The 14,552-nt window shown below is 42.7% G+C and overlaps 1 protein-coding gene across 2 annotated transcripts in view; it reads right to left on the bottom strand.

The window, feature by feature from the left end:
* The window catches only part of XPNPEP1 (X-prolyl aminopeptidase (aminopeptidase P) 1, soluble), a 58,237-nt gene that overhangs the window by 28,548 nt on the left and 15,137 nt on the right, over positions 1-14,552 (bottom strand). For both annotated transcript variants that reach the window (XM_012663908.1, XM_012663909.1), the window contains 2 exons: positions 3,750-3,813; positions 2,468-2,572 (listed from right to left, as the gene is read on the bottom strand). In XM_012663908.1, coding sequence (XP_012519362.1) covers positions 2,468-2,572; positions 3,750-3,813 — 169 coding nt within the window. The remainder of the gene's footprint in view (positions 1-2,467; positions 2,573-3,749; positions 3,814-14,552) is intronic.

Raw genomic sequence — 14,552 nt, 5'->3', positions numbered from 1 at the left:
AAAAATGCTTGCTGTTTCAAAAACATACTATATATTAAATGGTCAAAGTTATTTCTCTCCTTAGCAAAATTCTCTAAGCTAAATATTGCATTATTGTAAATGTTAGTTCTGACATTTCTAAATGAACCTGGGAACTATCTCTCATGTTGACAATATCATCCACAAACAAAATAATTATTTTAAGAAGGCAACAAATGAGTTTTCTAACACTGATTTTGGAAATACATATTGACTATAATTATAAACATTATAACTTTTTGTAAATCACATACATGCAAATATAACTATATACTAAAACACTTAAAAGCTCATTTAACAGTGTCTTTCCTTAACAACTAAAAATTAGACATTATTGAAAGATATTTTGGAAATACTATTTCTTAATTGTCCTGAATTTAATTTGGATGTAAATGCGTTTTGTGTCAATGTGTTAAATAATAAATTGGAAATGAAAAAGCAGCATTTAACTTCCTTATGCCTAATATCCAAGTGTTTGATGAGAAAGAAAAGATTATTGGATATAAAACAGTTATGATATTTTTTCTTATTGCTAATTTTTAGTGTTTGAAGATAACTAGACAAGTGTTTTTGCTCTCACTAGTGTAAAGATTTTCTTCTCCCTCACCTTAACTGTCTTCCTGGTTGATGGGAATAGTTAAGAAGAGGAGGGCACAAGGAATAAATGAGAAAACTAGAGCAAAGTAAACTGCAGGAGGTTCTTGTGAGTTATCTTAAATTTCCCAGAGGTAGAACCCAGAGTGCTAAGCTTCTTCATTCTCTCCCTCATTGTTTTTCCATAAACGAAATTTTGATTTCTCCACTCTTTACTGAAAAGAATGTTCAAAAATTGAGGCGGGAAAGAAACAAATGTTTTCTAAGTTGATTAACTGCATCCTAACTTTATTTCCAGGAATTTTGAAATTGTGAAGATAAATATCTGGTATACATATTTTATCAATCTCAGACAGAAGATGATAAAGTCATCTGGACCAACTCATGCCAGGTGCAAGGCAAGGTCTGTTCAAGGGTCTGGTAGATGAGTTTAGGAGTTCTGCCCAAGCCCCAGGAAATAGAATGACAAGAATTCACTATGACCTATTAACAGGACCTTGGAATAGGTCTCAGAATATAATTTTCCAGTGACCAACTTTCATTATCACTTTTTATGATCCTATCATTTCTAATTCATGCCTTCATTATCTACGTAGCAAAAGATAATTGTTAATTTTGCCTGGGCCTTTGAAAAAAATCATATAGCTTTCATTACTTATGAAGTTGCTTATTATAAACTTTTAATTATGTTTTACACCTTCCTAGAGATTATAAAATCCTCCGGACACAGACCCTGTATCCAAAGCTTTTGTAATTTTCAGAGTTTGCCACAGTGATCTGTTTTTAATAGTCACTCAAATGTTTTATTTAATAAAAGAAAGAAATTTTAAGTTATCCCACTGCCAGGACAAAAATGTTCCTAGTCCCTCCTTAAGACAAACAGCACATATATGCATATGTGGACAGTGTGTGGCACACATACATGTGTACACACACCCCTCAGTTCGCTAGCTGCCTGGGTCTCAGTGTCATGGCCCCACCTTCTGGTTCCCTGTACTATGAGTCTGGTGACAACTTCCTTTCCTCATTACTTCCTACAACAAACAAGAAACATCAACTATTTCTCTTTCTTACTCGGTCCTAGCATCACCTCTTTTTCTCCTTCCCTATCATCTGTTCCCCAAATTCAAAATTCGGGCAGGAAAGACCTTTGTACAAGTGCTAAAACTATATTTCTAAAGACTATTTTAATGACAAGAAAAAAATACACATGGCACAAAATTAAATGAAAAGGCAGAGTACACACACACTTACTATTCAACAAACACTGAGCAATATATACACTTTCCATATATTACTTCTTTAATCCTCACCACTCTATGTGGGAATTACTACCATTAACCCATTTTATAAATGAGGAAACTAAAGCACTGCAAGTGAAGTAACTAGCCCAAGAAAGTTCCAGACTCAAGCTCTTTCCCTACATACTGCTCTTCTCCAAAGTTGAGCTGCCAGAAACAAATCCAGGATCCCCAGAGAGAACCTCAGAGGGAGAACTTTCTAGCTTCTGTTGCCAGTAGTCCCTTGCCTTTCTCTCACTCTCAATCAGGAGGCAGCAAAGAGCAGTAGAAAAGCTCCCAGGACACAAGTGAAATGTAACGGCAAGCTATGTGACCTACAGCAAATCATTTATCTTCTCTGGCCTCAGCTTCCCCTCAGTAAAACAAATATCCTGAACCAGGACCCTCTGAAATTGAATGAGCATTGGTATATACATACAGGCATACCATTTTCTTGGTTTTCCTTGCATTCCCAAAAGGGTCCATGACCACATAAAAGGATAAAGATCCAGGAGTCCTAGGATCCCTGCCAAGATCAGGCCAACTAAATTTGCGCCGGCCATGCCTCTACCCACCCATCTTCATGAGTGTCCAGTTGCTGTCCATCTGCTTGGCAGCCTGAAGGAAGTAGCGCCCATCAGTCCACATGGCTGCGTGCTCTTCTGTGATGATGGCTGTGCCTAGATTGGGGAGCAAAGAGAGAGGTTTCTGACAACTGCCCAGAAACTGCACAAAATGGCAGCAGACCAGCGAGGGCAGTGAGAGGCACTAGCTCCTAGTGGGGCAGATGGGTCCTCAACTCCAGGGACACCTCCAGGCAAGAGAATACAACACCATTGAGAACTGTAAGTCAAGCTTTGAAAGAAACAGTCCTGAGACCCAGGCTCCCTGGCACTGGTCCCTGCACATCAAGGATCCCACTTGTACAGTACAAGTCAAGGTCAGCAGAACAGAGGACTCTGGACCCATGGCCAAAATGGTCTCATAATCAACAAGACAGAGGTAGGAATGCTTCCTACTCAGCGATCACAGCCATTCCTCTGCCCCACCAGACACCCCAAAGGAGCTGTTTCACCTTTCCTGGAGAGAGACCAAGTGGATCCTCTGAGTATTCCTGCTCCTGCCTCTATCTGCCCTCAGTTCCCACAGGTCTGGCAGACCTTTGGGCTTTCCACAGCGGCGTCAGCCAAAGCCAATCCTAACGTGCCAACCAATATAAGTACTTACGCCAAAGGAAGCACAGCGCTAACCTCGAGGGGAAAGGAGCTCCCACCTAGTCTAGCTTGCTTAAGGGATGGACACCTGAAGAGGGAAACCCACTCTAAAACTCAAGGGCATAACCATTCTAGGAAAGCTATGGAAGAACACCAACGTGGCTCAACATTAACCTTTGTTTTTTAAGCCAAAAGTGAAAACAGACAAACCAAAAGCCAAGCACTTGCAGAATTATTCAGGACCAATAAGCTAAGGCAGGAGGTTCTGGGATGCTATTAATGTGCCTTTTCTTATTTGGGATGCCAATTAAACAGCTTTATTCAGTTTAATGGATGCAAATGTTTATATGTACATTATATTTAATAAAAAGTTCAAAAACTTTTTTAAATAAAAAATATTAAAAATAAATAAAAATTATTAAAATTTTGAAAGCAAAGGTACAGAGAAGAGCAAAGCATCACTAAAAGATGACCTTGAGGAGCTGGCGAAGGCTGGGAACCCACGTCTTTCAGCAGAGGCTCAATGAGAAACATCTGGTTTGCTTTTTTTTTTTGGTTCTGTATCACAGGCTGAAACTTGGTTCAGTTATTTTTAGGAGGCCAACAAAGGTACAGCAAGAACAGAGAGAATTTAGTGACTCACCCGCAGAGCCATCGAATCCAGAGACAAAGGCCCGCCGACAGTCACACGGTGCAATATACTCACTCTGGAAAACAAAGATGACAACAAATTGGACCTCAATCAGTTGTGAGCTCACTGCTTTCCCCGTGCTTAGTCCTGCGCTAGGCCCAAGGGGACCACAAAGGTTCAGGAATCTTTGGCATATTCCCTCAAGGAGCTAACAGCCTAGCTGAAAACAAAAAAATTAGCACATACTGCAGAAGACTCCAATTAATTAAGGACTAAGAAAGCTGTTCCCTTTAGCCTCTATTTCCTCATTTGGAGAATACAGTCAAGAGAAACAGATAAAAATTGCTCTTTCTTCACTGAGATCTTACTCAAAAAATAAACCAATAGCCTTCTCCCTTCCTTGCCACTGACATTTAGGCATCTGTTATTTTTCTGAAAAGTAAGTCTGAATTTCTGTTTTAAGCACCAATAATTCCCTGACTAAGTCTCTTTAGACATTGGCTTGTTTCTGAACTTCCTGTTTATGTCCCCCTCCAAGGTAGCATCACCAATCTCTCCCACGCACACCCTGTCCCTTCCTGTTAGGGAGTAAGAGGAAACACTTCCTCCAACCCAAGAGGCTTCAGCAAAATAAAATGTATCCAAAACCAGGTCGTTCCCAGCTAATAATCCCCTTGCTTCTGAATGGAAGGGGGTTAGGAAGTGAAGAAAGAAAAAGGTTTTCATGCCTGGGCAGAGGATACAAGCTGGGGTGTACAACCTGTTAATAGCCAGTGAGGCACAAAGAGTTCAAGTAACTTGCCCGAAGTCACACAGCTAGTTAAGTAGCAGAAGCAGGATTCAAAACTAGGCAGTCAGCTCCAGAGCCTGGACTCTGAAGCCCTGTGCCAGGCTACCCCACATGACACAGTATCTCTCATCCTTATAATGACTCTCCCAGATAAGATCAATAGCAAATGAGAAAACCAAGGTTCAGAGAGAGAATCTTTAAGTAACTTGCCCACTGACAGGTTAATAGCAGGCCAGGATCCAAAGCCAGGTCTGCTTGAGTACAGAGCTGCTGCTCCTTCTGTAGTTAGGAGGTTTCTCCAAAGCCAAAGGACAAAGGACCTGTCAGGGTTAAGAATGCGTAGGGTGGGAAATGGGGCTCCTGACCAGATCCCAGGGCATTTCTAGGACAGTCCATATGCCACAGGGGGAAAAGGAGCCCATGTTCCAAGCCTGCATGTGGGTGAGACCTGCCCGTTTCACCAAGGCAACCTCAAATCAGCCACAGGGAGACTCAGGAAGGGCCAGCAGAGAGAACCACAATGGCAGGATGAGAGAGCTCTGGGCCGCACTGCCCTCTAGCCCAGCTGTGTGGTCTGCAACAAGTCCTGTCACCTCTGTCAGCCTCATTTCTTCATATCTAAAACAGGTCATTTCGGATTGCTAAATGCAACAGCAGGCACATGTTTTATTCCTAAAACATAAAGGAACATTCAGCAGACAGCATAAGGAAATAAAAAGAAATGGTCGCCAGCATCATTTATGAACTGCAGAATCCTCATTTGTTTAGGAACCCAGTAATCATTAGGGGTAAGACTTTTTAAAAAAGCAGAATTGGGATGGGGGGAGGGGGGCTGTCCCACCCCTCTCCTTGGACTCTTGTGAGGAACAGTAAGTTAACATTTTAAAAACCTCACCAGAAACTAGAAAGTGCTGCACATATGCAATGGAAGAGATATTATTAATCTCTTCTTCCTGAACAGCAAAAAAGCATCTAAGGGGCTGGGAAAACTAAGTTAACAAAAATAACTCATGCTAAAAATCAGTGTGCACAACAGAGAATACACCGCAAGGACACTCTCAACCAACATGGTTCCACGGGCTTGGGCTTCTCCTACCCATGACACAGAGCAAGGACGCTGGCAAAATCGCAGTTCTGATCTCGGCCCAGCTGGGCTCTTCCACTCAGGGACACAGTTCTCTACGGATGCCCCACCCCTCTCTAGGCAAGGCTGGGAGGAGAGACAGGGGATACACAAGGTTTACCCAGAGTGTTTCATCAGCACCAGCAGGGGAAGGGTTCCTCCAGAGAGAAGTGAAATTACAGCAGACAGACATGTTTAGTTTGGGATTGAGATGAGGTCTGGAGTAAGAACATCCAAACATGACCTAAGTGGTCAACACGCCAGTAAGATATCACTGAACGAGGCTGGCCACAGCCTCACCTCCCATACCGACAGGCTATGCAGAGACTAGACAAGCCCTAGGGATGGGCCTGCCACTTCTTATTTCCCCAGCCATGAAGCTGGCAATGCCCAAGGACATTCTCCTCAGAGCAAAGCATGGGGCCTAAAATAAGCCACAGCTGTAGCATGCTAGGAAAAAGGAAAAAAAGAAGCACAGCTATTGGCTTTTTCTCCAAAACCACCCACTTCTCTCCATCTCTAGTAACAACACTCAGTCCAAGTCTCCATCATCTCTACCTGGACACTGCCCCTACAATCTACTCTGCACACACACTCGGAGTGAGCTTTTCAAAATGTGTGTATATATTAACATACGATCATGTTAGCAAGCTCCTTAAAACCATCCGATGGCTTCCTATCATATTTAAGATAAAATCCAAACCACAGCCCAGTCCCCATGGCACCACCTGATCCGACCCTGCTATCTTCTAGAGCTCTCCTCCCACTCTTGATGCTCCAGCCACACCGGCTGCCTTTCTGCTCTTCACATACCCTGAGCTCATTCCTGCCTCAGGGCCTTTCTTTTTTTTTTTTTTTTTTTTTTTGAGACAGAGTCTCACTCTGTTGCCTGCTAGAGTGAGTGCCGTGGCGTCAGCCTAGCTCACAGCAACCTCAAGCTCCTGGGTTCAAGCGATCCTTCTGCCTCAGCCTCCCGAGTAGCTGGGACTACAGGCATGTGCCACCATGCCCGGCTAATTTTTTCTATATGTTTTTAGTTGTTTGATTAATTTCTTTCTATTTTTAGTAGAGACGGGGTCTTGCTCTTGCTCAGGCTGGTTTCGAACTCCTGAGCTCAAACAATCCACCCGCCTCGGCCTCCCAGAGAGCTAGGATTACAGGCGTGAGCCACCACGCCCGGCCCCTCAGGGCCTTTTGAACATGCTCTTCCTTGTGCCTATAAAAGTCTCTCTCAACCTCTCTGATCACGGCCTGGCTGGCTCCTTCTCATCATTACATTTCAGATCAAATGTCACCTCCAGAGAGGCCTGCCATCCACTACCCAGCTACAATGGCCACCCATCCACTTTTAACTCTCTGCTGAGCACATTTTGTAGATGTTTCTCTTAATAAAATTTTCATATTTTTATTGTATTTTTCCTCCTCCCCACCCCCTAAGAATATAAGTTCCATGAGATCAAAGTGCTTGTCTTATTTGTCACTGTCCCTGTACACAGCACAGGTGACACAAAGTAGGTCCTCAACCAACATCTGCATTATAAATGAACAAGCAGAAGGAGATATGGAGCATTTTCCTTTTACCCAGTTAAAACCTCAACCATCTCTGTGAAGCTGGAGGAAGGGGCCTGAGCCAAGGAACGCAGGTGGCCGCCAAGAGCTGGAAAAGGCAAGGAAATGGCTTTTCCCCTGGATCCTCTAGAAGTGACATAGCCCTGCTGACCCATTACAGACTTCAGCCCTCCAGAACCATAAGATAATAAATTTGTTTTAAGCTACTACATTTGTGGAAATTTGTCGCAGCAGTGATAAGAAACCAGTACATTACCTAATAGGAAAAAGATCACAAGGGATCTTTTAAGTGGGGTTTCAAACTCAATACCTCAGGGTACACTCAGGTGAGCCAAACAAGGAAAGCGGGACAGGGGGTGTCCCTTCAAAAGAGAGCAGCTCTTACTAAGCTCTGATTTCCATCATGCAGGCCACATGTTGCCAATCTTCAATATTTCAGGAGAAGCTAGAAATACATGTGTTCATGAGAAAGTATGTGTGGTCATGAGAAACGGCTACCTGTCCACAGGAAGTATCAGAGGTTGGATTGTGAATGGAGAATGCCCACCTTGGAGGGTTGAGGTGTGACATAACGCAATTAGCACATGCTAAACACCTGAAGAACTGCAGCACTTATTACTACGCACCAGACAATGAGCTAAACTCTATAGGAAACAGAGTAGACAATACAGCCAGCAAAATAAGAGAGATACTCCATGAAACATTAGCACTAATAAACCACCACATAAACTATGCTGAATAGGCAGTATGGTATTTGCTACAAAGGATTCTCACATCTGTCTTAAACCCATCAGGCTAAACTTGGTGGCCTGGGCCACCAAGGACAGGTGAGGAGGAGCAGAAGGACAATCCAGACGGGGAAAGGTGTGAGAAGATCCATAAGCAAGAGGTAAGAGGTCTGTGGGGAGGCAGAGAGTCAATCAGCCTAATGGCAGGAGCAGGAAGTTCAAGGGAGTGGCTACAGAGATTTCTGGAAAAGCAGTCTGAAGACAAATGGTCCAATACCTCAGACTTCCCACTAAGAGGCTTGAACTTTATCCTGCAAGTTCTAGAAAGACACTGAAAGTTGAAGAGAGGGTGGTGACATGACCACAGCTAGTCGACACAGTCACACGCAGATGGAAACGAGCAAGAAAGGCTGATGGCTGAGTGCCAAGATAAGCATTGCTAAAGTTACTAGAGCCCACGCAGGGATGACATCTTTCCCCCTCCCTGACCCTCCACTCCCATAAACCTGGAGCCTGGCACAGTGCCTCAAGCATATCAGGTTCTCAGCAAAACGAAACTGAATTAGTAAATGGCTCTCTGTCCACAGGAAGTACCAGAGGTTGGATTGTGAATAGAGATATGGGCTCCTTGTTCCCAAATACTAAGGTAACTGTCAGTCTTGGGCATTTTTTCTTCTCTCCTAAATGAAACCAAGTCAAGATATATGGGGGAAACAGCTGTCCAAAGATTCATGCTCCTCCCTTAGTGTAGAAGAGTCACTAGAAAATGGCTGGAAATGAAGATTTCTCAGGCCCCCTTGCTTCACGGTAGGGTCACATGAGTAGTTCTCATCAATAGAATGTGGGTGGGAAGTGATGTCTGGGTCAGGGCTGTTAGGAATGAGGGTGCCCTCTCCATTCTCCTTGCCCTTCCACCAGCTGGAATGGTGGCACATGGGATGGAAAAAGTCTGGATCCCTGAATCACTTTTCTTTCAGGTAGAGGAAAGTCTCCCACCAACCAGGAACACTAGCTATGTACTGCTACATGAACAAGAATTAAGAAGCAAGCCCTCACAATACCAGGCCACTGAAACTTTGAGATGTGTTACCACAGCTAGCATTACTCTAACACAACAGATAAAATCACTCAGGGATAAAAATCACTACCCCTCACCCCAGGAGAAAGCCTGTTTAAGAAAACAAAACAAAACAGGAAGCTGACTTCAAGAGGAATGGAGTAGGGTCCAAAGAGTTTAGGAAAATCTGATTCATGATTTCCAGAAAGTCCTAAGAAAAGCCAAAAACTCACGTTGGCAGAGTCAGCCCCTGACAAAACATCACCCTTTAACTAAGCCAAGACCAAGCGCATACTAGATGGGGGTCTTACAGATGGGAAGGATGATTTTTCTAAGAGGCAGTGCTGGCACAGCTCTGGCCCCAACCAATGATTCTTCTGCTGTGGGGCCAATGGTACCCACAAACCCCAGTGTTTGACTTAGATGGTAATGAAAGCATCCGGATTGCCAGAAAGAATGGGCAATTCCTCACTGTAAAAGATCCCCTGAGTCCAAACTCATTAATACCGCAACCCTGTTGTGAGTTGAAAAAGAAGAAACCCTCAGAGTTGCAGAGGACAGAAAGAAGCAGACCACTGGAGTGCCAAGTCCTTGTGTAATTATGTATTTGAGGTACGTTTTCTCTCTAGCAGGGAACAGCGTGTGAGTGTGTGTATTTGTGTTTTGGAAAGTACACAAAGGACAGAATTCAAGATTCCCCTTCTCTTCTCAATCCCCTCCCTTCCCCACCCCTTGGAAAAATTCCATCAACCCTGAGTCTAGCCTGGAAATGAAACAATTAGGAACAAGAGCTGCAGAGAACAGCAGCCTCTCTATTACTGAGGAGGCTGCTGTGGCAGGTCACACACAAAGCCAACCCTTCCTCCTTGTTCTCACAGCCCGGCAAGGACCCAGAGTCCCACTTAATAGAGTCCCCACAACTGTGGCCTTCCACTCCATAGGAGCTGAAACAAGGAACCCATTTCTTTCTGTTGATGGCACCACAAACACTCTCGGGCTGCAAACTTCCCATCTCCTCTGCCACCTGCCTGCAAGGTCCACACTTAATCTCAGTTCTACTACCTCTCCTCCAAATCTTTCCCCTCTCTCCTCCCCTAATGCCAGCACCCGAGTCCAGGCCCTCTTTACCCCAACCCTGGGATCCTGCAAAGGCCTCCTAACAGGTTTCTCAATTCCCAGTGTCTCCCTTCTCCGATCCATACTAAACACTGCTCCCTCTCATCATGTCACTCTCTTGCTCAAAGACCCTTAATGGGTCCCTACTGTCTAACAAAAACCTAAACTCTTGACTCTGGTCATGGCTAACTTATGGGTGGCATTTTTCTTTCTTCTTCAAACTTATCATTATGCATGTTCTCCTACTTCCAGATTTGCTCATGGTATTTCTTGTACATCTCTCCCTATTTCTATGCATCCAAAGTCTACCTGTCCATGTTCCAATTTAAATGCCACTTCCTCCATGAAGCCTTCTTTGATCCTGCCAGTGTAGTCCTTCTCACCTATGACTTCAGTCCACACTTTATATAAACTTGTGCTGTCCATCACAGTAGCCACCAGCCACATGTGGCTACTGAGCACTTGACTGTGACTAAGAAACAGAATATTTAATTTTATTTCACTTTAATTAAGTTAAACATAAATTTAAAAACTGATACTCAAAATTCAGTTACTGGAAAACTGTTAAGTATGTTTAGAACAACTTGGATACGTGAGTTCACTTTTTCAATCATAAATTTTATGAAATCCAAATATAGATCAAATTTTCCAATGAAAATTTCATATTCAAACTGAGATATTTTATAAATGTAAAATACATACCATATTTGAAGTCGTGGTATGAGAAAAAGGAATGTAAAGTATCTTACTAATAATTTTTATACTGATATGTTAAAATAATAATATTTTAGACATTGGGTTAATATATTATTAAAATTAATTTCACTGCTTCTTTTACTTTTTTAATATGGCTATGAGAACATTTATAATTACATATGTACTTCATCTATTTCTGCTGAACAGTGCTGAGTCCCATCCTATGACATTTACCAGTTTCTATTTGTGTTAGCTTTGGTAACTATGGCTTATCTACTCTTCAGTCTCTTTAAGGGGACTCTCATTCATCTCTACAACAGCAATAATAACAATAACAATAATAGCTAATATAATGAGACTTACCAGGTGACATATACGCTTTAAGTATTTAAATGGTATTAACTCATTTACTCCTGACAACAGCCCTATCAGGTAGATACCCTCACAATCTCCTTTTTGCATTTAGATAAACTGAGACCCAGAGAATTTAACTGATATTTAAGAATTTGAGATAACTTGCCCAAGGTCAAGCAACTAGTAAGTGGCAAATCTGGCATCTAAACCCAGAGTCTTGAGAGTTTATTTGCTTACCTATGTGCTAACCGCCTGCCCTCTGTTTGCCCAGTACCTGACCCTGAGCAGGCAGTCAGAAAACAGGCACCAAATAAAACACAACTTTCCACATATGCAGGACAGACAGCTAAGCTACAGCAAGAAATGACAGTTAAAGATTATAAAAGAAAAAGAGCAGAGGGGTGGTGAAGATCAAAGGACAGCCAGAGTACAAGAATATATTATAAGTCTGTGAAGTCTAAACAGTGACTTCTGCAATAAGAGCGACAGCTAATATCGTGCAAGCCTGATGTTTTGTGTTTTCAGGGTGTTGCTGGAAAACACAATTGTCTAGGATTAGAGCCCCAGTTCCCTCATGTAGAGAAGAGCCATCCAATTCTGATATTCCAGGATCATCATCAGAAGATAAGGAGCTGAGGGAAAGCCTCAAATAATCCCTGTGGTTTGGCCAGCCTTGTTGTCACTCCAAAAAGGAATTGTTTTGTGTGTATTAGGGACACACATAATGTCAAAAACAGAAAATTTTTTAAAATCAATCAGGGTATCCAAAAATTAGCTTATGGCAACAAAAAGAAGAGCTGGCTCAGGAACAGCACCCGTGACCAAAAACATCAAGATAAACTTGGCTTGGCTACAACAATGTCCTCTACTAGTAAAGATTATATCCTAACTCCAGGCTAAAAAAAAAAAAACTGAAACTGAAATACAAAGATTACAAAGCTTCCCAACGCACCCTTAACCAGAAAACTTCAACTTTTAATTCAAGTAACACAACAGGTCAAATCTTTCTGTACAATGAGGCCTCACCTTGGGGGGAAGGTTCACAAATAAAGGAGAGTTGTGAAAGTCTTTAGCCAGGGCTCCACGAGAGCCCTTGAGAACCTTTTCAGAGGAGGGCCCCAACTTCAGACAACAGTGCCAGGGGACTTAAAGAACAGCCCCAACCAACAGCTACATAATGTACTCCACTTCGAGGGACCACCATCCTGCCCAAGACCAGGACAAGGTAACCGCAATCAATCAACCAAAGGCAATGCTTGAAGGACAGAAAATGATAAACGCCATTGATGAATCCAGCAGAGAATCCATGTGACATGAAGCACAAGTCAAAATGCCTGGGACTGACAGGAGGTGGGAAAGAGTTCATCAGAGTATCCTGGGCAAAAGAAAATAGAAACTCCTTGAGGACAGGGCCAGGGTGTGCCCTTCTTAAATGGGGGTTTGGAGAACCCAGCTCCTCTGCTACCTACAACTCCGACCACGACACAGGCCCAAGCTGTGTTGGCCAGCCTACTTACTCATCCAGTCCTTAGTCAAGATGACACTTTGGTTCCTATGATGCTAGTAAATCTTGTTTGCCTATTCTAGTGAACATAGATGAGTGGATGGATTTCATTACCAAACCCAACCCTAAATCTAACCAGTTTATCCTCACCTCTCTACTGCCTACTAAATCTAACATTAATGTACCTCCCTACTGCCTACTAAATCTAACATTAACGGACCCAGCCTCCACAGCCTCCTCACATGCCACTACCCCCACTTTCCAGCTTGATCTTCTACTTTTCCTATACTCAGCCAGGCTGAACAGCCAGTGGGCTGGTGTCTCAATACACCGCATGCTCTCTCATCCCCCACTTCATCCACCTCTACGAGCAAGATCCACCACGGTATGACAAGTACTACTGAGGAACAAAGGTATTCCATGGAACATTAGATTCCCCTACCCCACCTCTGAGATTACTGTGGGAATTCCATGGACATTTAAGTCCAGAAAATGCTGAATACTTTATGCCCTCCTTTGAGGTGCACAGTGCACATCAGCATATCAAAGGCCCTGAGGAGTCCTGCAGTTAAGAAACAGTCAAATGGGCAAAGGACTTAAATAGACATTTCTCCGAAGAAAATGGCCAAAAAGCACATGAAAAGATGCTCAACATCACTAATAATCAGGAAATGCAAATCAAATCTACAGCAAGATATACCTCACATTCCATTATGATGGCCACTATCAACAAAACAGAAAACAAGTGTTGGTGAGGATGTAGAAAAACTGGAACCCTTGTGCACTATTGGCGGGAATATAAAATAGTACAGTTGCTATGGAAAACAGTTTGGACAAGGTTCCTCAAAAAATTAAAAGTAGAATTACCCTATGATCCAGCAATCTCACTTCTAGGTATATATCCAAAAGAACTGAAAACAGGATCTTGAAGAGGTATTTGTAAACCCATGTTCATTGCAGCATTACTCACAGCAGCCAAGAGGTGGAACAACCCAAATGTCCACTGACATACGAATGGATAAAGAAAGTGTGATATCTACACACAGTGGAATGTTATTCAGCCTTATAAAAGAAAGAAATCCTGTCATATGCTACGACATGGATGAACCTTGAGGACACTGTGCTAAGTGAAAGAAGTCAGTCACAAAAAGACAAATAATGCGTGATTCCAGTTATATGATGTATCTACAGCAGTCAAACTGTTAGAAACAGAAAGTAGAATGGTGGCTGCCAGAGCAGAGGGCAGGAGAGAAACCAGGATGAGTTGTTTAATGGGTATGGTGTTTTAGTTTTGCAAGATGAAAAAGTTCTAGAGACCTGTTGCACAACAACATGTGCATATAATTAACCCTACAATATTGTACATTTACAAATGACTAAGATGGTATATTTCATGTTGTATTTTTTTTAGCACAATAAAAAAATTAACTGTTCAGCTCGTTTAACTATTTTCTTAACCACCAAATACATTTTTTGCAGAGCATCTTACAAGATACAATAGTAATGCTGTAGAACATTGTTTGGGGAATCCCACTCTAAACATCAAAGTATCCTAAACTTTATACTGTTACCTCAAATCATTCATTCCCTTTGTTTATTCATTCCAGCCCTTCATTTGCTCCTGAAGCCAGGAAATCCCATGTCTCCAGGTAGGGGTCCAATCTTGAGGCTGTCCCCAGGTTAACATAGGCCTGACGTTGTCACAACTATGTGGACTAAGACCTTTGGGGAGGGGCAGAAAGCCAGCCAAGGTGGGCATCTTTTGGGATCTTTGCTCGGTTTACAGTAATATCCTTGTCTGCCACCCCCTCTGTCACAGTGAACACTCATATCTCATGTCTGTACCACATGACATCTCTCATACACACACTAACCGGG

The sequence above is a fragment of the Propithecus coquereli genome, unplaced genomic scaffold (genome assembly GCF_000956105.1).
Source record: "Propithecus coquereli isolate 6110/MARCELLA unplaced genomic scaffold, Pcoq_1.0 Scaffold84, whole genome shotgun sequence".
NCBI lineage: Eukaryota > Metazoa > Chordata > Mammalia > Primates > Indriidae > Propithecus > Propithecus coquereli.
This window is presented reverse-complemented; position numbering and strand designations above follow the sequence as displayed.